The 26,692-nt window shown below is 36.6% G+C and overlaps 1 protein-coding gene across 1 annotated transcript; it reads right to left on the bottom strand.

Annotated features, from left to right (window-relative positions):
* Window positions 1-3,860: 3,860 nt before the first annotated feature.
* Window positions 3,861-16,402, bottom strand: LOC108489203 (pyruvate kinase isozyme A, chloroplastic). The gene is made up of 6 exons (XM_017793553.2): window positions 15,385-16,402; window positions 15,191-15,281; window positions 14,906-15,099; window positions 6,141-6,262; window positions 5,444-5,922; window positions 3,861-4,461 (listed from the first exon to the last, which is right to left on the bottom strand). Exons 1-6 carry the CDS (start codon window positions 15,937-15,939, stop codon window positions 4,160-4,162), a joined length of 1,743 nt encoding a protein of 580 aa, XP_017649042.1. The 5' UTR covers window positions 15,940-16,402; the 3' UTR covers window positions 3,861-4,159.
* Window positions 16,403-26,692: the final 10,290 nt, after the last annotated feature.

A 26,692-nucleotide genomic window follows, 5' to 3' on the forward strand; every position in this document is an offset into this window, starting at 1 on the left:
TTTTTAATTTCCATTCAGTTGTAAACATTCTTTGAATTTCAATTTTGGTTTTAAGTTTTATTTTCTTTCCTATTTCATTTTATGAATATTCTCTTCACTAATTTCAACAATCAAATCATCAATCAAGGGTTAAAGATTCAAGAACACGACAACATCTACAGATTTTAATAATCTCTTCTCTACTTTTTATTTTATATTTTCTGAATGTTTAATAAATTGCTAGGAAATCTTGCATTTAGAATTGCTTAGCTTTGGAATTAGGGTTTGTATTTAGTTGGGTGGAGTAGATAAAGTGGAATAAACCCTAAAATTGACAACTCTAGGAAGTTACTTAGGTAGATAAGGCCAAAAGGATAGTCTGTTGTGAATCAACTTAATCTAACCCGATTTAGTTTTTCAGGTTAGATAAGTAAACTAAGTCGATCAGTTAATTTAGTTATAGGCTAAAAGGTATTAATTAGGTTAATTGTTAGCTAATTAATTAAAAATCCTAGACTCAAGTTAATCATGAACATAGAAGCGATTCACCCTTTTGCCTGTTTAATTCACCCTTTTGCATGTTTAATTGATTTTTTATTTTGGTATTTTTTTCTACTATTTTATTTTTTAATCCACTTCTTTTGATTCTGTCATACTATGATTTTGATGTCAATAATATTTAGATCTGTTTAGTGTGTGAGTTGTGTTAGCAATTTAGTTTAAACAAACTTTCATTAGGTACGATCCTTGGAATACTTTCGAAGTATACGTTGTAAATAACAAACTATAATACACCTTTACCTATTCACTTGTAGACACCACATATATCATATATATATCTAATTGCAGTTTTCTAGGCCCTAACGCACACACGTTGGGGCGTAGTCAGCCAACTCCTATAGGAGGAGGAGGATCTAAAATTCCCCTATCTTCCACTTCTCGAAGGATCTTGGTTAAGGAGGTTTTTAAAGGGATGTATTCATCATACCGCCCATGGTCCTTTGGATTTATAGTCCGTATCACTTGTAAAGTTAAGTTGCTTGTGCTACGAGTTTCGAGGGTAATCCTCCAATTTTTATCTCTTTTTCTTAGGCGAGTAATGCTCCCCCTTATTGACTCTTAAGGACTTGTGCATCCTTTCCTTCTACCTCTTATGTTTCCTTTCCCATCTATGATCGTCTTCTTTGGATGAGAGGTTCGAACTATTAGCGGAACTTGTTACTGTTAATGTCTTCGACTTTGGCACATTTTTGCCATGTCATACAACTAAAACAACTTTCTCTGATCTGTTGATCATGAGGTTAAATTTCAAGAACTAGTGATTTAGGCCTGCAATGTAAGCCATAATCTCTCAATCATCGGTGAGGTCTTTGATTTCTAAGGTTTTCTAGTTGAATCTCTTGGTGAAGTTCGTGAGTGGTTCACAAACTCTTATTAGACTTCAAGGCCTTTTGTTGGCTAAGAAATTATCCACAAATATCTTTTCCAATTCGTCAAAATTATTGATGGAGCTCAATGGCAACGAGTTGTATCGGTTCATTGCATGACCCTTGAGAGTCAAAGGAAACACCTTGCACTTTAGCTCATCAAGAGCCCCAAAGATTCCAATATATATTTTAAACTGTGCGAGGTGATCCACGGGGTCCTTCCCGTCAAATCTCATCTTCAAGACCTTGAAGTCGGTAGGGTATCCTACGGTGGCAATGTGTGGGGCCAGGGGACCATTGGCTTCTAGAATCCTTTCAGTGTGTCTTAAATGAACCATTTGCAAGTCCTGCATCTCTTTCCTAAGGACCTCTACTTCATTTCTCCAAGCCATTTATCACGTTGAGACTTGTTCGAGCAGGTATTCTTGGTCTCTCATTGGTTGTTCATTGTGCGCAGTTGCAAGGTCTACCCTGACCCCTTCTAGTTGAGTTGTTCCTCTATTGGCATTTCACTCTTGCTTGATCCAGGAGACCCCTTCTTATTCGTTCTCTCGTCATCCCCTACCTCACCTCTTGCCATTCAAAAGCTCTTGCATATTACACTAATGCGGTTGCTCTTGTTGTTGCTATAATTTCTAGAATTCTTGGGATTCGTAAAATTGCTCCTAGAGCATTTTAAATTGTTCTTGGAGCTCCAATATTTGCTGAAGGTTAGGATCAGGTTTTTATTAGAGTAAGCTAGAGGTTGTTGGTATTGTTGTTGTTGGTAGTATTAAGCATAACAGTTGTATGGGTCATAATGGTAAATCCTTGGTTTGGGTTGAGTTGGTCATGAGCCATATCATGGCCATAACCTTTGGTTTGGCCATAGTTTTGGGCATAGCCAACAAGAATGTTGTTGTTGGCATCTACTATCTAAATTTTTTTTGAAATATCATGAGGCGAAAATGGTCTATGGTTACCACACCAATTGTTGATGCAAGGATCCAACAAGGTAGTGATACAACAGTTATTACCGGTTCACTTGGCATAAGACAAGGCGGGGAGTAGCTAAGAGGGGTGATCGAATGAGGTTCATAGATATATGTGATTGTAAGGTTGAAAATAAGAACGAGAGAGAGAGAGAGAGAGAGAGAGAGAGAAAGAGATTCATCCCATCGAATGGGTATATATGTATAGAGCCTATGATCCCGAGATGCTACGTATCATTGAGTCATAGGTGACCTAGGGTGATTACGTCAGTTGATCTACTTTGGCGGACCTGGGCCTAGGTGTGGCTATTAGGGTGGCAATTGGACAGGCTGTCAATCATGTTAGACAGGACTGTTGTTCGGCGATTGATGCCATAAATGACAATTAGATAGGACCTTAGTATATTTTCGGTCCGAGGAGTTCTCGCGACGTGTTCCAATGAAACGCCTGGTGAGGAATTCATGTATTTGGTGTCTCGAAAGGTGATGTGCGATGGGGTCTCTCCGAGGTGTGTGGTTGTTCCAGTAGGTGGGTCCCAACTTTCAAGGAGTGGTATTCGGGGAGTCTTCTCGACGTGTTAGCTTTGATTCTTGAAGAGCTATGCCCAAGGGGTTAGGAGTGTAACACATTTAATTTTCATATGATATAAATTGCATAATATATATAAAAAAAAGTAGAAATAAACTTAAAAACGAATCAAATTAGGCTAACTTGAGTTTTGAATATTGGAGCTCAAGCCTTGTCCAAATTTTAAATGTCAATTTTGTTTTTAAACTTGATTTTTGATTTAATATTTTTGTTTAAACCCTTCTAAATTTCAAGAAGTGGGATTTGGATGAATACTCTAACCCTTAAACAAGTTTAAGATGTTTCAACTTTACCATACAAAGTAGGGAATTCAATTGGTTTAGTGATATGAATATGATGATGTCAAAATGCTGAATTTAATTTAGTATAGTAACTCTTTGATGGATCTGGTTGAGGTAAAAATTTGAAATTATCCAAAGGATTAAGTACAGCAAAAATTTAGGTGAATTTTCTCCTAAACCGAATGTCATCCATGTCTGAAATGAGTAGTGTAGCCGGGTATTTGGATCATCCGAAGTGGATTATCGGACCATTAACAAAGTTCAAAAAAGTTGAGATACTTCAGGGGCTTCCCAATTACCATTGATTGCTTATTGGTAGAGTTCAAGACTGGCGACCATCTCTTGTTTGGCATAAACATTTGTTTGATCCAAATGAATGTTTCTGCTTTACAAGGACGTTCGGATTTAGGAGGTTTCAGCAGACTTAAAACTTAATCCCCAATCATACAGGCTATTTTATAATGCCTGCTGTTGTTGCCCATTTGTCGGTCCAGTGAACAGCCATTGCCCATTATCACGTTTTGGGTTTCAGGCTGATTGTCTGGACGGGTTCAAGTCATCAAATCAAATAGGAAAGGATAACGATGTATGATGCCTAGATATCATGTAATAATTTACACATGAAAAAACATGAAAAACAAATAGCTAACAAACATGACTCATGAGCTACAATGTCATGAAAATCCCAAAAAACAAATACTAAAAAAAAAAAAAATTACAGATTTTGGACAATCCATGACTTAAAACCAGGAAGACCAAACTCACGATTACTCCTCATTTACCTATGCCAATAGTTTTCTTTCTAATTGTAATCAACTTCAACTGATTGTGAAGTATACAGGAAGTTTAATGCATAAAACAGTTGAGAGCCAGGTGTGTCTAAAATTTACCAAAACCAGTGATACCGTGGCTTTAAGGAACATTCATGACTTGGATGGATTGCAACATGTCTGATACAGCGATAACAAGGTCGCCTGATTTGATCATTCCCCTGGCTTTGAGTAACGAGAAGGTTTTGTTAAGGTTGGCATCCATATCGTCGGAGAAGCTTAGACGGAAGGGTATTAGACCCCACTGTAGGTTCAGACGCCTCCGAACAGATGTTGTGGTTGTAAAAGCAAAGATGGGGCAATCTGGTCGACATCGGGACAGGAGAGATGCCATGTGGCCTGTCTTTGTGTAGACAAAAAGGGCATCCGCCTCTAGATTGTTAGCTGTATTTCACAACCAAATGTATCATTAAGATTCAAGACCATAATTTAAGAAATAACTTTACAAAAAACAAAAGTTGGATATCTATCAGTTCGTTTCTGGAGTTCTATAGTCAAGCTGAAAAAGGGGTTAACCAAAAGCTGGCAAAGTAGACCTGAACATAGAAAACCTGCCCAACGGAGATCCAGTTTGACCACGAAAAGTTAACAATCCATACCCAAAGAACCCAAAAGAGATATTGAGCAAGCTATTGAGGGCTACTACAAATGAACTTAAGATACTTCCAAAATTGAAGTTATCTGCCAAAATTCCATGTTTGCATTCAAAATCCATTACTAGAACAAGAATTATTAACATTTTAAAAAACTCAATAAAAGTAATAATCTCATATTGAAATGAACTCATGACAGTTGCCGAAAACATCCAAATTCCAAAAATTTATTCACTTGAAGGAAGAAAAAGATGTAAGAACATATAATTTTCTTTTCCCCTCAAATACTTAAAGAGCAAATATGCGTATACGGAACATGCAATGGAGTTTTAAAAGTCTCAAGATGTAGTTCTTTTTTCACTTTGGATCACAGCCTATGCAATGCAGAAAAAAAAATGCATAGATACATGATATTGTATATGCACGCAGATGGCAAACACTTATACTACTTTTGTTAGGAGTATTTTTTTTCAACACATCTTAGTACATGAGTTAGCAATAAACTAATTTTACTTAGTAACTTTTAGCTACTCACATGACTTGTTTTCAGCAAAGGGAGGAATTTTTTTTTACCAATTTTAATGAGGTCTTATTTTTACTAGAGTTTTACTCATCTTTCTAATTTCAAGATTAAATTGGTATTAATGATTCTTTATATCATGGCAAACTATTTTAATACTTATGTAATAATTATGCTTTTCATTGTTTTAACACACTAAATAACCGAACGAGGGATTAGTGTGACAAACTAACAGAACCAAAAGCTTACTTACCCATCTTGGCAGCAGAATTACAAATCTCTTCTGAGATACTATCTGCAAACAAAGTTCCTACATCTAGCAATTCCATAGCTTCATGACATTTTTCCTCCCTCCACCACTTTTCTATTCTCACACTAACACTTCTCAGAACAGCCAATGCCTTTTCAGGGTACTGCCCCATAGCAGACTCACCAGAGAGCATTAAAGCATCAGCTCGCTGCCTCACCGCCTCAGAAACATCAGCAACTTCAGCTCGGGTGGGTGTAGGGTATTCAATCATTGATTCAAGTAACTGGGAGGCAACAATCACTGGCTTATTTAGCTGCCTGCAGAGCTGGACAATCTTTTGCTGAGATGATGGAACCTGTTCCAATGGTATCTGAGCACCCAAGTCTCCCCTTGCGACCATAGCTCCATCTGACGCTTGAATAATTTCTTCTAAATTCTTTAATGAGTCAACACTCTCCATCTTTGCAATGACAGCTATCTCACTGCAAAAAAAAAAAAAACATGAGATGCCCATTTTCAGCTAAAGAAAAATAGAACTTACTAATGAGAATTCAATTTCAGTCTCTGTTTCTAGTTTCCAACTATTGAAACTGCTATGCATGTAGGTCAAAGGCAGAAGCTCAAGAAACCAAAAGAAATATCAGAATTGACCTCAACCATTCTGTGCTTCAGATAGTGCAATGCCATGTATGATGCTTACCTACCGCATGCTCTTGCAGCAATATAGCTTTTAAGATGATTAATCACTTCAGCAGATTTGACAAAGGATATTGCAATAAAATCAACACCTTCTGCAATCCCAAAGTCAATGTCCAACCAATCCTGAGTGTAGAAAAAAAAAAGGCTTGATCAGGCAACAGGGACTAATATACAAATCTAACACCATGCACACAACACAATGGAACAAGAAGGTATTACATGAATGCTGGCATACAATAAAACACAAGCTTAAAAACTCAAACATCAATGTCTCAGGATCATGAGAACCTAAAGAATAAATAGAAAAATCAGATCCTAAACTACCATTGCAGGGGATGAATGAGTTGAATTCGCTATCCTACCCCATTTGAAACAGATTTCCATTTATTATATGTGATTTTTGTTTATTAACTTACTGTATATCCTAGGATTTCTTTTCGCAAAATTACATAAACCAATTTCTTATCATTGTATGGAAAAAGGAAAACGCCATCCAAGTTGACTTAATCTAAAGAAGCTCAAAGCAATATTATTGTTTGGATAATTCTGTTTTATTATCCAAAGAGAGGATATCTGCTACAAAAATAAAAATGTCCAATTACAACTCATAACCAATAAATCAATCCTATATTTGTCTATTTACACCTTTACCATTGATTACACCCTTCTCTATATGGTTGTATATTCACAGTATCTACTCTATTAATATCCCCCCAAAAAAAAATCTGGTTTGTACAGTGCCTCTTATGTTCTGAAGAACCTCTGACTCATTAGCTTGTAAGCCCTTGAAGTGCCTTCTGTTCCTTTCTCTCCATATCATGTAGATTAAAGCATTCCAAGCCAATTTCATAATAAGCATGATTGATGTTTTACCTTTCAACCTTGAGTTAGCCCAATGGAGCTCCAGCTGCCAATTCAGAACAGCTCTCTGAATTTGACAAGAGTTTTAGGACCTCTTCCCATACTTTCCTTGAGAATTCACATCCAAAAAACAAATTATCTCAACTCTCTGCCTCCCTGCAGCAAAGGTTGCATTGATTATCAATGCTTAGCCCTCTAGAGATGAGTCTGTCTTTTGTTGGCAGTATATCTAATATAGCCATCCAAGCAATTAGGGAGTGCTTGGGAATGTGTAAGGAAGACCTTATGAGCCTATGCCAATGCATCTTCCCAGTTTTCCTCCTAATTTCTTCCCAAATCTTTGTAACAGGTAGTTCGGTATTACCCGTAGTAGACTTATTAAAGGTTCAGCCTCCTCTTAACTTCAGAATCTTCCTCCAAGTTCAGCTTTTGTCTCCTTGCGCTGAAACCTGCCACAAGGTGTTGCCTTTCAATGCATAAGCTTGCAACCCAGAAATCCACAGAAAGCCCTCCCCAACCAAAATGGTCTTTATATGTTTCCTCATGCTAGATCTATTCCAGTCTTCCGAATCTTTCATGCCCAACCCTCCTACAGATTTGGGCAGACAAATTTGACTCCCAACTGATTCTAGCTCCATATTCCCACCATTAAGTCCACAGTGTCCTCGGTAGGTCATTAGCAAAGGATAGATAAGGATAGATTAGTCAAGCTTACTTTGTGACATTTAGGATAGAACTTGAAAATCCCGTGCTTAACTGCTACATCCAATAGTTTGGATAAAATGTTCATAGATATCAAAAAGATGTTAGGGAGATAGTGGGTCTCTATAAGAACCGTGTGTTTAAGCTTGATAGTTCAGCTCATCAAAGGGAGACTGAAATCTTAGGACTTGTTAAGAGAGACCCAGATCTTTCAGGGTTTTTTTAATAGAAATTCTGGTTAAGTATTAAAGCATATGTCCCCTTAAATAGAGATCACAACAATTAAATGAAATACATCAAACTAAATAAAGTTGTTTCAAACACAATTTCTATTCCAAAAGTCCTAAAACCGTATCTTTTATTATAAGAATTCTACCTTACTTGAAATTATCCTAAGAGTCCTACATCCGCAACAATACTCCCTCCCAGAAAAAGTGCTTGTTCTCAAGCTTGAAGTCATGATAAAGCTGGCGAAAGGTAGCTTCTTCAAGTGTGATTGACATTTGTTTGGTGCTTGAACAACCATCAATCATCCTTGTAGTTGAATCGAAGGTCATTTTATTAGAGAAAGAAACCCTTATCACACCATTCCTTCCTATTACTAACAGCTGAAACTGACAAGGGTCATAGATCTCCACAAAGTTATTCTCATTTATCAGTACCATTGCATAAATCTCTTCAAAGTTCTCATCAAAACTGACAATTTTCAAAAATACCTGGCAAGTTTAAACCCATTAAACTTTTCCGATATAAAGTTGGAGGCTTTCTGAATAGGGTTTAAAAAAAAAAAAGATGGATTGTTGGATATGAGTTTAGAAGGGATGAATGAATAAGATAAGAAAGTGAAGTTGGTTGTGACAGCCATGGCCTTTGTCGAGATAGGTTTAGGAGGGTTTGATGCATAGGTTAAGGAAGAGAGATTGGTAGAGGCTGCCCGGTTTGGTTTTATTCAGTTACAGGGTCTAAATTCTTATCTACCATATAGTTACTAACCTGTTTACCAGCAATTATTTATCCATTCCTTCAGACAGTTCATCTAACAGTTGGGTGTTGGTTTCAACAATACTTTCATGAACACACTACAACGTACAATCAAGCATTCAATCAGTTTTCTATCTTTGTTTGCATATGCATGAGCTTCTTGCATATTTCTGCTCTTCACTTTGGCCAACACTGTTCTGCCATTGCTAAGAATCATTGGTATAACCATGGGTTGGGATTGATAGTTCATCTCATCATAAAGAGACCTTTCAGCTCATCAAAGGGAGACTGAAACCTTAAAACTCATTAAAGAGACCCAGATCTTTTAGGGTGGAAACTTTTTCCAGCATTCAAGGACATTTAGGTGTAGGAATATTCTGTAAATATTTTAGAAATATTTTGTAGATATTTTTTTTATTAAAATCCCTTATTTTAAGGGACATATCTCCTATTTAGTATCTTTCCTAAAAAAAAAATACTCTGATTTCTACATGGTATCAGCTTAGGTTACGATTTCTTTTTCAACCTAGACCATGTCCAAACTCCTTCTCCTACTTGGAGATTACTTCAAATCCAGAAAATTTTTCTAGTTCCGATGCTCCATCGATTAAATGCAGTCGACTATCACCGCCATCGATTGAATGGCAACAATTTTCTTGAATGGTCCCAATCGGTTAAGATTTTCTCTTGGGCAGAGAAAGATTGGACTACGTTCTTGGTGAAATCAAGAAGCCTCTGTGGATGATGCTGGTTTTGCTAAGTGGATGCGTGACAATGGTCGTTATGACTTGGCTCCTTCATTCCATGACCCCAGTATAAGCGAAACTTTCTTCTTTACACCACACCGCTGAAATTTGGAGTGCAGTCCAAAACCTACTCTAGCACGGATAACATTGCTGAATTATATCATGTTGAAGATCAAGCAGCCACTCTTAAACAAGGAACCATGCCTTACTCTCTACTACAATACCCTTACGCTCTTTGGCAACAATTAGATTTGTATGCACATTATGATTGGGTAGATCCAAGAGATGCTGCTCTTTATCAGCAAATTGTTACTCAACGAAGACTTTTCAATTTCTCCAAGGCTTAAATAAGAACACGGACGAGGTTCATGGCAGGTCTGGCTATTTCTCCTCTTCCCTCCTTCGAGAGGCTTTCTATGGTCAAGAAGGAAGAAAGCCGAAGGTGTGTGATCTTGTCGATGAACCATCTTCCACTTCGAAAGATCGCCTATCGACCCATCAATCATCTCCCTCTTCCAAACGGGGGAGACCTTGGTGTGATCATTGCAAAAAGCCCGGCCACTCTAAGGAGAAGTGTTGGAAGCTTCATGGTAAGCCTCAGGACTGGAAGTCCAAGCACTCTCAAGATAATAAATCAAGCCTTGTTGCCACCTCTCATTACTAGTTTCACTAAAGAACAGATTGCTGAACTTCAAAAACTATTTGGAAAGTTTCAAGGGTCTTGTGAGGTAATCTGGTCATAAAAGATCCGAAGGTAACCTTTCTTCTATCGCATTTTCTCCTCCCGTTGACTCCTAATTGGATCCTCGATTCTGGTGCTACGGATCATATGACTGGTAACAAGGCATTGTTTCACAATTTTTTCCATACCTTTGGTAAAGCTGTCAAAACGGCTGATGGTACCTTGTGCAAAATAGAGGGACATGGCACTGTTATTCTCAATGAACAGATTGCACTTAAAATGTTCTCTTTGTACCAAATCGGCGTGCAATCTCATCTCTGTTAGTAAATTGTCCACAGACTTGCACCGCTCTGTAATTTTTAATGATCGTGATTGTACTTTGCGTGCCTCGAACTCAAGAAGATGATTGGTAAGGCCACTTGCATAATGGTCTCTACATCCTCCCTACCTCTCCTAAAATCGAGATCTCCAAGTCATTTACCGCTTTAGGAAAAGTTGATATTGTTATGTTATGGCACTTTCGTTTAGGCCATCCTAGTTTCCAATACCTTGCAAAATTGTTTCTGCTCTATTCATTAATAAAAGGCCTAATTCTTTTTCTTGCAAAGTTTGCTCTCTTGCCAAACATACTAAATCATCTTATTTTCCTTCTACATACAAGCCTTCTTACCCTTTTGCTTTGATCCATAGTGATATTTGGGGCCCTTCTCGGGTGAAGAATGCTGATAATTGTAAGTGGTTTATCATTTTATTGATGATCACATGAGGATAACTTGGACTTATTTGCTGAAAGATAAATCTGAAACGCTAGTGTTTTTGTGCAATTTTATAACATGGTTCTCACTCAATTTGGGTCTAAAATCCAGCTCTTTAAATCGATAATGGCGTGAATTTTTGCTAGGTCTTTAGGTGATTTTTTAAGGAAAAAGGCATAGTTCAGATTAGTTCTTGTGTTGGAACCCCACAAAAAACGGCATTGCCGAAAAGAAAAATAGGCACCTTCTTGAAGTTACTCGTTCTCTTCTATTTACCACTAATGTTCCTAAATATTTGTGGGGAAGCCTTATTAATCGCCACATATTTAATCAACCGGATGCCTAGTAAGATTTTAAAATTTCAAACGCCTCAATCTATATTTTTGCAGACTTTCCTCATTTTAAGCCTATCTCCTCCATTCGCCACTTAAAATTTTTGGCTGACTGTTTTTATCCAAAATATTGCTCCTAATAAGTCCAAGTTAGATCCTAAGTCTTTAAAATGTGTATTGGTTGGGTATTCTCTACTTAAGAAGGGTTATAAATGCTATCATCCTCCTTCTAAACGATTTTTCACCACTATGGATATAACATTTAATGAGCAGATTCCTATTTCACTCAGGCTGAAATTGGGGAAACATGGAGTGATTTTCAGCCACAACAGTATCTCCTCCTAATCTTCATTCTCAACCTTGAATTGCCATTTTGTTCGCCATTACCGCAGATCATCACTGTGAATGCTCCCATTGATTCTCTGTAGTACCTATGACTAATTCACCTACACCCACTTTAAACACTCTTCCCGAAAATACACCTACTCCAATTGACAGTCTTCAAAAACACCACCACCCAAACAAACTTCGTGTCTACACAAGAAAAGAAGACATATCCACGAGACTGCTTTTGCAATCGATTCTTGCCGAGAATTGGATTTGGGTCCGATTGCGAAATGGAAGAAGAAATCAAGAAGTCCACTACTCTAGATGACTTTCCTATTGCTATTAGAAAAGGGTTAGGCAAGGCACCAAGCATCCTATTGAAAAATTTATGGTTATAATTCATTGATGCCGTCTTTTCAAGCATTTACAGCAACTTTGGATAAAGAACGAGTTCCCACAAGCATAGCTGAAGCTCTAAAGGATCCAAAATGGAGAAGGGTGTTGAAGAGGAAATTTGTGCACTAGAGAAAAATGCTACTTGGACCATTACTGAGACCTTCCTCAAGGAAAAAGGTTGTCGGTTGTAAATGGATCTTTCTGTAAAGTATAACTCCAATGGCGGTATCCAACGATACAAAGCTAGACTAGTGGCCGAGGTTTCACGCAAACATATGGGATAGACTTCACGAAACTTTTGCACTGTGGCAAAGCTTAACACTATTCGAGTACTCCTAAGTTTGGCTGTAAATTGCGATTGGAAATTACATCAACTTGATGTAAAAACGCATTTCTTAATGGCAAGCTTGAGGAAGAAGTCTATATGCAATTGCCACACGGCTCAAAGTCTATTGAAGGTAGCAACAAGGTTTGCAAGCTCAACAAGTCTCTATACTGAGTTAAAACAATCACCCGAGCTTGGTTCGAGAGGTTCACTAAAGTCATTCTTCAAAATGGCTACAAGCGTCCCTTGCCGATCATACGCTTTTCATCAAGGTAACTTCTACAAATAAGAAAGCTATCCTAATTGTGTATGTGGATGACATCATTCTTCTTGGAGATGATGAGGAAGAGATTAGCAATTTGAAGAAGTTGTTAAACAGGAATTGAAACCAAGGACTTGGGAAAGCTAAGGTATTTCCTAGGAATGGAGGTGGCAAGATCAAAAGAAGGACTTGTGATCAACCGGAGAAAGTATGTACTTGATTTACTCAAAGAAACTGGTTTTCTTGGTCGTAAGCCGGTGATACACCAATGGAGGCAAACTTGAGATTCAATAAAGAAGATGAGTCCTTAGTAGACAGAGAGAAATTTCAAAGGTTAGTTGGGAAACTAATCTACTTATCCTTGACAAGGCCAGATATAGCTTTTCCGTAAATGTGATAAGTCAACACATGACTAATCCTATCAAGAGCATATGGCGCGACAAATAGAATTCTCAAGTACTTGAAGAAAACTCCGTGACACGGCTTAATGTTTAAGAAGACACAAGACAGGCTGTTAAGATTTTTACAGACTCTAGTTGGTGGAGATCTCACTTGAAAGAAGATCCACTAATGGGTACTGCACTTTTGTTTGGGGTAACCTTACAACTTGGAGAAGTAAGAAACAATCTGTTGTTTCAAGAAGTAGTCTGAAGCTGAATTTAGAGCACTAGCTTTGGGGATATCTGAAGGAATTTGGCTACTTAAATTACTAAAGAACTTGGCACAAATCGGAGGATCACTTTGAAGTTTTGTGTGATAATCAATCGCCATTCAGATTGCCAAGAACCCAGTTCAACATGACCGAACAAAGCATGTTGAAATTGATAGGCATTTTATTCTTGATCAAGTCAACAAAAAGACAGCCACTCTTTCTTACATTCCTTCGAAGGACAGATTGCGACATTCTTACCAAGGCTTTGCCAAAACACGTGTTCAATAAATTCCTATTCAAGCCGGGATTATACAATGTATATTCTCCACTTGAGGGGAATGTAGGAATATTCTGTAAATATTTTAGGAATATTTTGTAGATATTTTTTTTATTAAAATCCCTTATTTTAAGGGATCATATCTCCTATTTAGTATCTTTCCTAAAAAAAAAATACTCTGATTTCTACATTAGGACCTCCTCAAACTTGTCAAAGTAGTTCAAGATGAGAATGGCAATAGTCAACTCGGGGAAGAAACCAAACGATGGGCAATCGGTGCCTCTACTGCTTATATTTCTTTCACTAAGCCCTAATTCTGACCATGTTTTGTTTTTTAATTTCTGTCTTGTACCCAAAAAAAACCCTTCTATTCTAAGAGTCCTAAAACAATTTCTTTTATTATAAGAGTCCTACCTAACTTGAACTTATCCTAAGTCTTGCGTCCACAACATCCCCCCAGCCTTATCCCCCTTCTCCTCTGAAATAACCCACAAAGACTCCATTGGGAGAGATAGAAAACCTTGGAGTTGTAGTGCAAGCTCTAATCCATACCTCAAACTGTTCTGGAAAGCCCATAGCTGCAAGCACAGTAAGTACAAAGTCCCTGCTAAAGGAATCAAAGGCCTTCCAAAGGTCTATTTTAAGGGCACATGCCACACATCTAGGAGATAAATTGTTTCTGTTGTAGCCTTTGACAATCTCTGGAGCCATCACTGTGTTGTCAATGATGCTTTTACCTGGGATAGAAGCACTCTGGCTAGGAGATATCATTTCAGGGAGATATTTGGTGATCCTTCTCACCAAAATTCTTGTTATGCACATGTAAACTATTGAATAGCGGGAGAATGGTCAAATGTCTTTCACCTGCTCAAGGTTTTTTGACACTCAGGAACCAACACCACAGTAGTGGAGTTGAAGGCAGGGAGGAGCTTAGAGGTACAACACCGCTTCAGTTAAATCTTGCCCAAGAATGGACCGGATAATCTGAAAGAAGTGAGCAAGTGTAGCGATCAGGTCCTAGGGCCTACTCACTTCCTTGATCAAATATAGAGGCCTTAACTTCCTCTCTAGTTATCTCTCAAGTCAAATCCTCACAACTTCAGGTAGAGCAATCTGCAGTAGCTCCCTGAGAGAATCAGGGCATTTGGTAACCCTCCTATCAGCTGTGCCAATCAAGTTCTAGTAAAACTGTAAAATCTCACTAGGGATTTGCTCATAAGTCTCAAGCCTATTCCCTTTTCCATCAGTCAGTGCTCAAAGCAATATTAAACAAGTTAAATAACTTGATACCAGTACATAGGATTGTAGGATATAAGAGTAATTTAGACAACCATATAGTTAATATAAAGAGACTAATGTTAATGTCAGGAGTGCCAAACGTCTTATTCCATTATTACTATATATTATCTCTCATTCGAAACACCAAGTAATAAAATTCAAAGAACTAAGGATAGAAACAAGTCACAACCTTGGAAGAAATGGTAGGAAGCATTGCATTACGCTCTGAAACAAGACTGCCATTCCGCCACAAAGTCAAATTAGCTTGCGGAAGCAACAATCCTGGATCAGTGCACCGACACTTAACATCGGGACCAATCTTCTCAGTCACCTCAAACCTCACCATTCCACCATCAACCAAAAGTTCATCCCCAACTTTCACATCTATAAATCAACATCAAACAATCGTATTTAGATCAACAATAAATCAATATGCTTACAATTACTTCTTTAAGTAAAAGTTAAGATTGCAAACCTTCAGCAAAACCGTCATAATTTACATTAATTGTACGCTCTGGCCGCGGTGTTCCGAAAGCCCTAACACTAAATGTCCAGATTTCTCCATCCTATGTTCAAAAAAATAATAATTTAAATTAATAAGATTTCAAAAATAAATAGTTTAAATTAATCAGATTAAAGAGAGAGGGAAAAAATAGCTTTTCAGTTTACCTCAGTTTTGGCGGAGGCAGCGCCACCGAGATCTCCCATGTGAATCTCGCTACCTTCAGTATCCATCATTATAGCGACGGCAAAGCCTTTCTCATCGTTGAGTCTCCTCACCCGTTCGATCATCGTTTGATGCCACTCGCGTGAGCCGTGGCACATGTTGATTCGAGCCACGTTCATGCCTCCGACGGCCAACGCTTCCAGCTGCTCAAACCCGCAGGTGGCTGGACCAATCGTGCAGATTAGCTTCGTCCGCCTCGTGCTACGGAATCCGTTCTCCTTCAACTCCGCCTCCGTGACGGCGTCCACTTCGATTCCCGTCGCTCCTACGCTTAACCCCGATACAACCCCCGCAGCTCCGGTCTGGGCGTTGCCAGAAGGCAGGGATCGTGATGACGTGGCATGGAGAAATGAAGATAACGATGGCGTGATGATTATAGAGCGTTTTGTGTTGGGGAGGTTGATTACCGGAAACCGGGTACAAGAAATCCTCGGGAATTTTGGAAGAGTGAAGTAAGGAGCACGTGAGGGAGTGATGAATTGGAGAGACTGCGACATTATTACCCAGAATTTGAACAAAAACAGTTTCCGGTGGCGGGAAATGCTCGGAGCAAGTGAATTGGACCTTCTCTTTTTTTTCCTTCTTCTTTTTCAATTTAAGGGGAATTAGAGATGGATTTACTTAAGCGGATAAACCGAAGAGGACCGTGAGGAAATGTCGCCAAACGGCCAAAAATTAAATGTTCTTTCTGCTATTTCAAAACACAAACAGTGCTTATTGTAAGAAATCACGACCTTTTTTTCCAGCAATCACAAGAATATTATGTATAATATAAGGTGTTTGAATACAACTGGAAAAGGAATTACAAAAGTAAGTTCCAATTCATTATTTTTTAAAGGGGAAAAATAATTTGGAATTTAGGTTGAATTTTTTGAAATTTAGAAAAATAAATTGTTTTTGCGGGATGTTCGTTGCACATGGCAAAAGCACAGCGTATTTTTGCTATGTGGGGCTGGCCCCTTGCACGAGATTTATTTTAAAAAAAATTGATTTTAGATAAAAAAATTTCTATTTATTCTAAATCTATAATTTCGAATTTATATTTAAAAATTTCCCAAACGGTTCTCAATGGTTATAATTGTTGGGAAATAATTGATTCGGATTAAGCTAATACAAAATTTTAAGTTCGCTTTTTAAGTTTAGATCTGGCTCAATTCAAAAAAAATGAGCTTAAAATTTTATTCAAGTTTAGATAAAAAATATTAAACTCGAGCCCGACCCAATTTGTCCGTATTAAATTATTGTTATATTATTTTTATATAAAATAAATTTAAAGAATATAATACATATAAGATACACAAAAAATATTTTTCAACAAATTAAAAATATATTAAAAAAGGTCTTTAGATTTAAATAACACCAAGATAGTTGCAACTTAGCAAGTAAATGTATCTAAAATAGTAGCAAAATTAATAATAAAATATGAGTTATATAATATCAAAATAATAATAACAAAATAGTAACAATGTAAAAGCAAAATGACAACAAAACAACATCAAAATGACAACAAACAATAGCAAAACAATAGCAAAATAATAGTAATCAGAAGTGAAAAAATTTAAGAAATCTGGGCCGGGCCAAAATAATATTACTCGAAGTCTGAAATGTTTAGAAAACGGACCTTATTTTTTTTGTCTGAGCCCATTTTATAGGCCTATATTTTTATCCAAACCTTCTACTTTTTGAATCGACCTTCAAGCCTGGGTGGGTGGCCTGACCCATAATCAGGTTTAATATACCCTCTACACTTATCATTATTTTTTCATTCAATTTTATTAATCTATTCTCTCAACTCTTTTATTCTTAATTTTCTATCCTAATATCTTAATTTTTTTTCAAATTCTTCTTCTCTCAATTTTCTATCCTAATCGTTGTAATTTCTTGGATTTTATTTGATATTCATCATCTTAAAGGTTTTAAAAATGTCAATGCCCCTAATTCGTTTGGATCACAAACACATTTCTAGCGTCCAATTATAAATGGTAAGAAAATATTATTATATTTTTATTTTAATTAAAATCATTATTTAGTTGTTAGTTTTTTTTATGTTTGTATAATCAAGACGAAAATTAGATTATCAAAATATTATACACAATTTAACTGCGAGAGCACCACGTGTTATTGAAAAGTACTTGGAAGAGACAGGATTCTTACACGTGTCACTTATGCTTAAGGGGACTAAATTAGAGCCAACATTTATCAATGCTTTGCTAGAAAGATGGATATCTAGAACACATGCATTTCATCTTCCATATGGGAATGTACAATTACACTCAAAGAAGTGGCATTACAACTCGGTCTACCTATAACAACTCGTTTTTTAAGGTCAAATTGAAACAGTGGTTTCGGGACCACAAATTCGAAGTAGAAATATTTATTTTTATTATTTCTTTAAGGTCTACAATTTGATTGAATGATTGTGTAAAAATTTCGTTAAGAAATGTTATTGATAAAGTGTCCAATATAACTAATAAGACTAAATTGTAATAGGTGCAAAATATGTGTTCTAGAAGCTAGAGGTGTCTAATTGCTATAAAATTTTAAATTTGAGGTCCTTAAATGGTAATTAGACTAATATACTTTAAGATGGACAAAAATAGACATGGTTAGATAAAATTTCAAAGTTTTAAGTGAAGGACGTTTTGGTCATTTGGTAAATAAAGAAAAAAATAACTAATAAAACGATGTCATCTTCCCCAATTTAGCCTCCCATGGCCGAAAATCACTAAGAGAGACATAGCTAGGGTTTGGCCAACTTCCAAGCTCGATTGTAAGTCCGTCTTTGTCCCGTTTTTAATGATTTTTACGTTTTTGTGAATGTTGTAACTTGATTTAGCTATTCTAAGGACTAATTTGAAAGAAAATAGAAGTCTAAAATTTTACCCATGTTGAATATTTGTGTATTTTGATGTTTAATGGTAGAAAATGTATGTTTGGTGTTAGATAAACAACATTTACCAAGTGATTTTTGATGAAAATATCAAATAGGGACCTATTTGTAGAAGTTGTAAAATATGTGTAAAAATGTAAATAAATTAAAAATTTAGGCTGTTATGAGCAAGGAATAGGCTTGGCTAGGCTTGGGCAATAAAGAAATCGAATGAAAATCATTTTATAGGGACTAAAATATAAAAAGTTGAAAAGTTAGAGGCAAAAAAGTAATTTTTGCCATAAGGTGTTTTTGGGATTAAATTGAATAATGTGATGATTGAATGAGTTAAATGTGGTATTATAGATCAAGAAAGATGAGGTTCTGACCTAGACCAGGGAAATAACAAGGTTGTCAACTAAATCGAACTATTAGCCATTTTATACCAAGGTAAGTTCGTATGTTAAAAATAAGCTTTAGAATAATTGTACTTAAATGCTTTAATATTGCATGAATTATATATTTGATTATGTGAATGAGTATAACACTAAGAACGAGTTCGATGACGAATTGACAAGCAAGAAATCCCGTTTGAACCTTAGGAATAGAGTAGGATACAAGTGACATGTCACTAGGGTCATTATGTGTTATGTGATTATGTGATTCGGGTGCTGGTCTTGTACATCCTACCGGTGGCTAAGTGTATCGGCATATGTTGCGGATACTTGACAGCTTGTGTAAGCAGTACTACGTAGCTATGTCTTGACTGACAGTTTGTGTGAGCAGGCCCGTCGATAGCTCGAGAGCGAGCGATTATGTGATATGAGATTGAGGTAGTATTAGCTACGTACGTGGCACTTAGTGTGCAAAAATCCCAAATATCCGACATTATTATTCCGAGTGGTTCATGGGTATGTCAAAGATGAGAATATGTGTAAGTTCATTTCGAGATGGTTCAGTTATGTACGTAAAGCTCATGTTTGTTAAATGCTTGAAATGATGAAAATGAGGTAAGTTTTGTGGTGGAATGAATTATGATACTATGGTAAATTTACATTTAATTATGTTATATTATTTGAATGTTATATGCATAGTAAGGTTGTTTATTTCTTGCATACGAGCTTACAAAGCTATATAGCTTACTCCGTTTATTTTCCATGTTTTATAGTGCCGCCAAGCTAACTTAGATCAGAGATCGTCGGAGATTCGAATCACACTATCAAACTCCCATTTTTGGGTATTGATGATCTTAGTATTTTGAAAGTATGGCATGTATAGGGACTTGGTCATTTTGTTATATATGTCATTATGATTTAGCTAATATATTGGCTTGTAATTTGTCAAAGGGTTGATTTGATATTTGGCAATGTAAATTGGCTTATTTTGGCTAGCATGGTTGTAAGCCTAAGTATATTCATATATGTGCCAATGTCTTTGGTGATATGGTCATGGTATGCTTGGTGAATAATGGAATGTGATTCATAGCATGAATATGAAATGTTTGGGAATGTGATATGTTGATAAGATGATAAATTGTGCACAATTAGGTGTCTTGAAAGTAGTAAATTGAGGCTTAATGAATGTGAAGTTACATGATTGATTTAGGGAATTATAAATGTTGTGAGCATGATAGATGTTGCTATTGTATTGGCATGTGTTGGTCATAATTGTGGGTGTTTTGGTTGCCTAAGTATATTATGTTTTGGGACACTGAATTGGCGTATGTGTATGTGAATGTGTGAATAAGGGTGGCAAATGACTTGGTAAATAGCATTTATTTTGTCCGCACGGGTAGGCACATGGGCATGTGTCTAGGCCGTGTGTGATACACAGCCTGTCCCATGGGCATGTGTTTTGGCCGTGTGTCCCATGCACCTTAATTTTGAGAAACAAAATACTTAGAATTGAGCATACGGACAGAGACACGGGCATGTATCTTAGCCGTGTGAGGGACATGGCCCTAGACACGGGCGTCCCGAGCATGTGAAGTCTGCACCTATTTAATGAAAATTTAATTACCCACATGGCCTAGCACACGGGCGTGTGACTTGGCCATGTGACATCAATTTGTTCATTAATTACAAGTCAGAGAGTTACACGGGGTCGGGACATGGGCGTGTGACCCCTGTTTAGTGGAAAAATTTTCTAAGTTTTTGTAAAAATTTATAAAGTTCTCGGTTTAATCCCGGATCACTCGCAAAACATGTTTAGGGCCTCGTAGGCTCGTATTAGGGACTTTGGGACTAATTGCAAATAGTTTTAATTTGGACGCAAATTTATGGCTTAGAATTGTATGATTGTTTGTGTGGTAAGTCCGGTAACGCCTTGGACTGTAACACCCCAAACCCGGCCCAGACGTTATGGCCAGATCTGACGTGTCACATGGACTTACGACTTAGTATGCATTCATTGGTTTAAGTGATTGGGGTGGTCTTTGTAAAAATAGCGGTTGAATGAAAAGTGGTTTATCAATCTTTAGGCTATCCATTTGTTGTGCTTGTTGAGTCTTAAAACGTTCATTAATTTTGAAAACCCAGTGACCTAACACTAGATTTCGTCATAATATAAATATAATCGAAAATAAAACCATAACGAAAAAAGAAATTTAAATAGCGGCCTTATTACAACTTAAAACCCAAAATTAAATCAGAATATAAAAATAATAAAAATAAACTAACTTAGAAAAACCAACTTTGCAGATGATGTGGCCACTCCGAATCCATCACGACTCCAAGCCCACTATGGTTGGGGATTTCTGCAGAGATGAAAATAAAGGGTGAGTTCGGTAAAATCAGTGTGTAGCATAACCCAACCATAGCCCAAAATAGATCAAACCTCAGAGTCAGACCTATCGGGTCTTGGCCTGCATGTAAATCGAATGAAACCCATAAGCCCATAGTAGATCTGAACAAATATATCATGAATGCGAAATCCCAACCCGAGCCATCCATAACACCCCGCATCACCTTACACCATGTGGGAGACTACTCGACCCACCCAACCGCTACACACCACGAAATTGCAGCGAGGTCGCGGATATTGTGACGAAGTCACCAGATCTGAATATTGTGGCTAGGCCACGAGCGATATATATATATATATATATATATATGTGGCGGTTACCACCAGATTGCAATGAGGTCGCGGATATTGTGTGAAGTCACCGAATAGATATATACAATGAGGCCACCAGATTACGGTGTGAGGTTGCTGTAACGCTTCCTCCATCAATATAAACCCATGTCCCATGCAATGAAATAATATGTCATGGCATACGATATCTAAACAGAACATCATGCTTTTCAGAAAAAAATAACCTTAGGGGTAAAATCCTAATTTTGCATGCATAAGGGTATTTCAGTAATTATTACCTATTGCTAAGGTTTCATGCTCATTCTAACGTTTACAAAGTAATCAGAAGTACTTACCTCGTCTTTTTACCAAAGTGGGCCCATTGGCCCGTTTTCGGCCCATTAAGCCCAAAAATACTGTTGTGCACGAAAATGCACACTCTGCACTCTAATCATCCAAATGTATCATATTCATTAACAACTATCTCACGAAGCGCCAGACGTCATGAGTTCACTAAAATACCAACGTTTTGGTATTTCATCTTTTACCGATTCAGTCTAAGGGAGGGTGTTGTTTACACACCTGGTTGATGACGATTGATGACGATATCTCCCACGCGATAATCCTACAATCGATCACTAACACATTAGACTTACAAATTAATGATAACTAACATAAATCCACGTTAACTAACCCAATCACCACACAAGTTAGTCATTTACGCACGAGGGGCAAAATAGTCATTTTACCCTCTAGGGGTAAATCGGTAGTCCTACCCTACAAGGGTATTTTAGTAATTCTACAGCTTATCCACTTGGGCCTACGGATCCATTGGGACCACATGGCCCATTTCACCGATCATGACCGAAATAGCAGCCCCTCTGCTAGAGTAATGAGAAATACACACCGTTAGGAGGCGCAATTAATCCGCGCTCCAAACACTCTTAGCTGACGCCCAACCCAAACGAGCACGTCACAAAGTGAAAGGGATCAGCCAAGAAGGGTATGCCTACTCTCCTCATGGTTTGCTTTATTTAAAGCCAGCTCTCCATCTACTTTTATGTTAGCTTCCCGACGTGGGATCCCTCCATCACCAGAGTTTAAAACAAACACCAACTCTTGCCGTCCCAACATAGCAAAATAATCAACCTTTGCATGCCAAGGGATTCAAACCAAAGTACTCTCACATGCCAACTCACGCACCACCACTAGGCCATCAACTCATTTGTGTCATAAATCCAACACATTAAACTTTAAAGCACACCTACTTACTTTCAAATTTATTGAAAAGAAAAACCAAAATATATTGCAAGAGCCAAGACTTGAACCTTGGACCCCTTGCTTCCTCTATGGCGTCACTTCCTTGTCCCCTAAGTGGCGCCACCTTGCCATTACACCACACTCCTTTTTGTGTCATCTTTTACCCCTTTACTCTTAAAAGCCCAAACGCCAATTGCATCACCTGTTCATAAAATTAAAATTCCGAAGGCTACCACGGATTTAACTTAAGTTTAGGCCTTCCAAAGCCCACTAACCTACTAAAATATATACTTTAACCAACTAGAACACACACAAATTTTAAAAATCACAGAAACACAGAAAACCCAAAAATTGGGGCGTTACATGGACCCTATTCCGGTGTTGAATACGGGTAAGGGGTGTTACACTACCGATTGATGGGTCAATGGTTACGGGGGTAGTGCACGTTGGTGATTGGAAGAAAATTTTTCACCAACTATTAGGCAAGGTGTCAAACAAGCTTAACGATAACGATATAGATATGAAATAGTTAGAATATAATTTTTCACATCTCGACAACTCTTTTAGTGCGGTTGAAAGGCAACAATTCGCTTGAGCATTCATACTGAGGTTGATTAGGGGTCTTCTAATGCTAGATAAATCTTGAAATTTGGTACATTTAAGGTGGTTCCTACTACTAATTGACCTAAAAGAAGTTAGGCGACTCAATTGTGGATCAGCTATCTGACCACTGGCAGACATACAAACGTTTGGGCTAGAAATACTGCAACAAAAAGATAGAAAATAGAACAACGATGTCCATAAATATAAAGGTCAGATTGTAATATTATAAGTTAAAATCATATCTAAGAGAGGATGGACTAAACTTAAAATTATTTTCTATATGAATAGGGCTAAATAGTAATAACCAAAAATTATAATAAGACAAATAATAAGAAAATTGAATATCAACAATAACATAGAATTACTAAAAATAAATTAACAATCAAATTAAATCTCAGATAAGAAACATAAGATTACCTCTTATCAGTGTTCATAATTAACTTTAGAATTCGGGTTCCAATAAATTAGCTAATAATTAAGCAATTATTACCTTTCAATCTCTAACTAATTAATTAATAGACAAACCCACTTATCTTTTGACCTCGTAGTTTAAACCAATATAAATTATGAGGTACTTGGTAAACTATTCTCTCAACCTCATTTACTTAGATTACTTCCTAAGGTTGTCAATCCTAGGATTTAAGCATGCATAATTTAAGCCAACTAATTCTACGTCGAACCCTAATTCTTTAATTAATTACTCCCATGTCCAATCGTTAATCTCCTTAAGGAATTTAACCACTCATGAATCTATATGCAATTTCCCCAAAAATTAATTGAAACATGCAACTACTAATTAAATTAGAAATTAGAGAAAAAATAAATTGATCCATTTCGATGTTGAATGCACTCAGAAGCCAAAAATCCTTTGGCAATCGTCGAGATATCGTTGATTGCAATAGAAAACTAAAATAAAGATATCAATAACTGAATAAATGATGGCTTGGATCCAAATTGAATCCAAGTCTTAAAAAAAATGAAAATCTAATAATTAAATCTAAACTAAATTCTAATAAAAATTAATCTACTAATTAATAATCTAAGAACGGCCCCCGCAAACTCAACCTGGACCTTACTATATATAAGCAATTGTACTTGTCATTATTAGGTCAAATAAAGGCCTTAAAACTAATAAAATTACATTGTGCATATAAAAACACCCTCGGCAAAGTTTTTTCCTTTGTCACAGTAGTGTCACAACACCAAAGGAATGGTGTCACAACATAGGACTTTGAATGGACTTCTGGAACTTAGAACTATGGTGTTGCGACCCCACTTGCTGATGTTACGACACAAGCATCGTTCTTGTTCTTCTTAGCTTGAAAATGATGTCCTGCACACTAAATTGGATCGTCAGTCCTACCCTAGGCCCATATTGGCCCAACAGGTCGCTACAATATCAAAATATGCGTAAAAATGCTTATTTTACTAAAATTGCATTTCACCTACTAAATTGGAAAACTAATTGAAATATAAATAAAATGGTTCGAAAAAAAGCTCATTAAGTGTAAAAAATACTCTAATTTGCCACAACAAATTGTGGCAGATCACTATCCTGGCTACATTGTATCGGGAGATATGTTGGGGAGCTGAAGCACAAAAAATTAAAATAGGTGGTTTTATACTCCTTCAACCATGGTACCACTTACCATTTTTATGTCCCAAAGGAAACTTCCCTTATTAATTCTGACTTGTAATGAGGTTAAGATTCATTTGATAATATAGTTATCATATTATTGTTTTCATTATTATATTTTTGGAATAACATATTATTTGAATAGGTGGAACAATAATGTGAGTCATGTGGGTATACCAAACGAGCTTGAAGATATTCAGTTATTGTTAGATCAATGGTCAGAAGCCAAGGTTAATTTTTGAATTTTTCAATTACATAATAATCACGTAAAGATTTGAATTTTGATATTAGGTACGTAATAAAATTTATAATTTTGTACTGCAATTTGAACGAATGACATACTTTGATCAAAGAATTCAAGAATGCATCTTGTCTATATTTTTGATTAATCGCAATATTTGGAACAAGAAAGTTCTATTATTAGTTTTTACAATGGTTGAGATGCATGAATTTGATCGAGTGATGCACCAATTTGAGTTTTTGCAAAATATTCCACCTTCACTGTAATAGCCCGTCTGGTGGAGACTTAGTATTCTATTACTGTTTGGCATATAGTTGGTAAAGTTAAAGGTAGAATTGATTAAGTAAAGTATTTGTTTAGGCTAAGTAGAGTACTCTGTGTGATTCGCCATTTGGTGAACTCCTAGTTTGGAGAACACTAGGGTTTAGTCGACTCTTCTATTAAGTATTTGGCCACCCTAGATGTTTTGGGGGAACTTTTTAAGTTTGCAATTGTTATAAGCTTATTTTATTTAATGTTTGATGACTTAATTAACTATGTGGGGATTTAGTTAAGTTATAGTTAGAATCAAACTAGAATAATGTGGACGATTTAGCCTAAAACTTGTTAAGTGCATTTAATCAAGAGAATCAAAAGTGTTAGTGGAATTATCTGATTTTTCCACTAAACCTTGTCTCCATTGCATGAGTATATAAGGATAGCGTTGGCCATCAGAAATTACCTTTACATCTTCCTTGAATTTCTCTGTAAGTTTTTCTCAGAAAACTTTCTGTAAAGAGCTTCATCGAAGAGGGTTTGCAAAGTTTAGCTAACACTTATGTTTCTACCAGTTTATTGGTAATTTCTAATGAACCCTTAGGTTATTATCGAAGTAATTCATGTGTTTATCAAATTGCACGCATGGATATTAGAATTGTTTGCAAGGAAGGAAACTTCCTGATTTTGGATTATGTGATATCGATTCTTGCATGCATGATAAGTTTTGATAAATTAATGATATGATAATAATAATTATCTTTCTTTTAGTTCAAGAAGCTAATGAAGGTCCCAACGATAAAGGTAAATGACCTACTGTGTAGATCACTGCAGTAGAGGTTTTAGTGAGTTCCTTTTTACTTGCATATGTTGTAGATTCCCTTAATATATAAATTGTGTAAGGTAAGTAATCTCTCTAAGTAAGTATAAATGGTATGTGTGGGTAATAATAATCCTTAGTAATCAATAAGAGTTCAGTCTGTCTCTGTTATAAGCAAACAACATCCTTCATGCTCAAGCCAATATCGCCAGTTTGTGATATTTTAGGTGTAATTTGTGGTGATGGAAAAAAAATGAGATATGTTTGTGATGATGCCTCTGGTAGGCCAGCTATATTGCAAACCGGACTGGCAGATCACAAAAAAACATGCTATTCTGAATAAAAATGATATGAGGAGTTAAGGGGGAGTATGTATATGAATAAGACTATATGATATGCTTTAGATTCTAAATTTTGGGTACGAGGCTGACATGGTGTTGGGTTGTATGTGTCGTGTTAAGTTAGAGGATAGTAACTGCCCATGTGTTATGTAA

This window comes from Gossypium arboreum, chromosome 10 (genome assembly GCF_025698485.1).
Source record: "Gossypium arboreum isolate Shixiya-1 chromosome 10, ASM2569848v2, whole genome shotgun sequence".
Classification (NCBI taxonomy): domain Eukaryota; kingdom Viridiplantae; phylum Streptophyta; class Magnoliopsida; order Malvales; family Malvaceae; genus Gossypium; species Gossypium arboreum.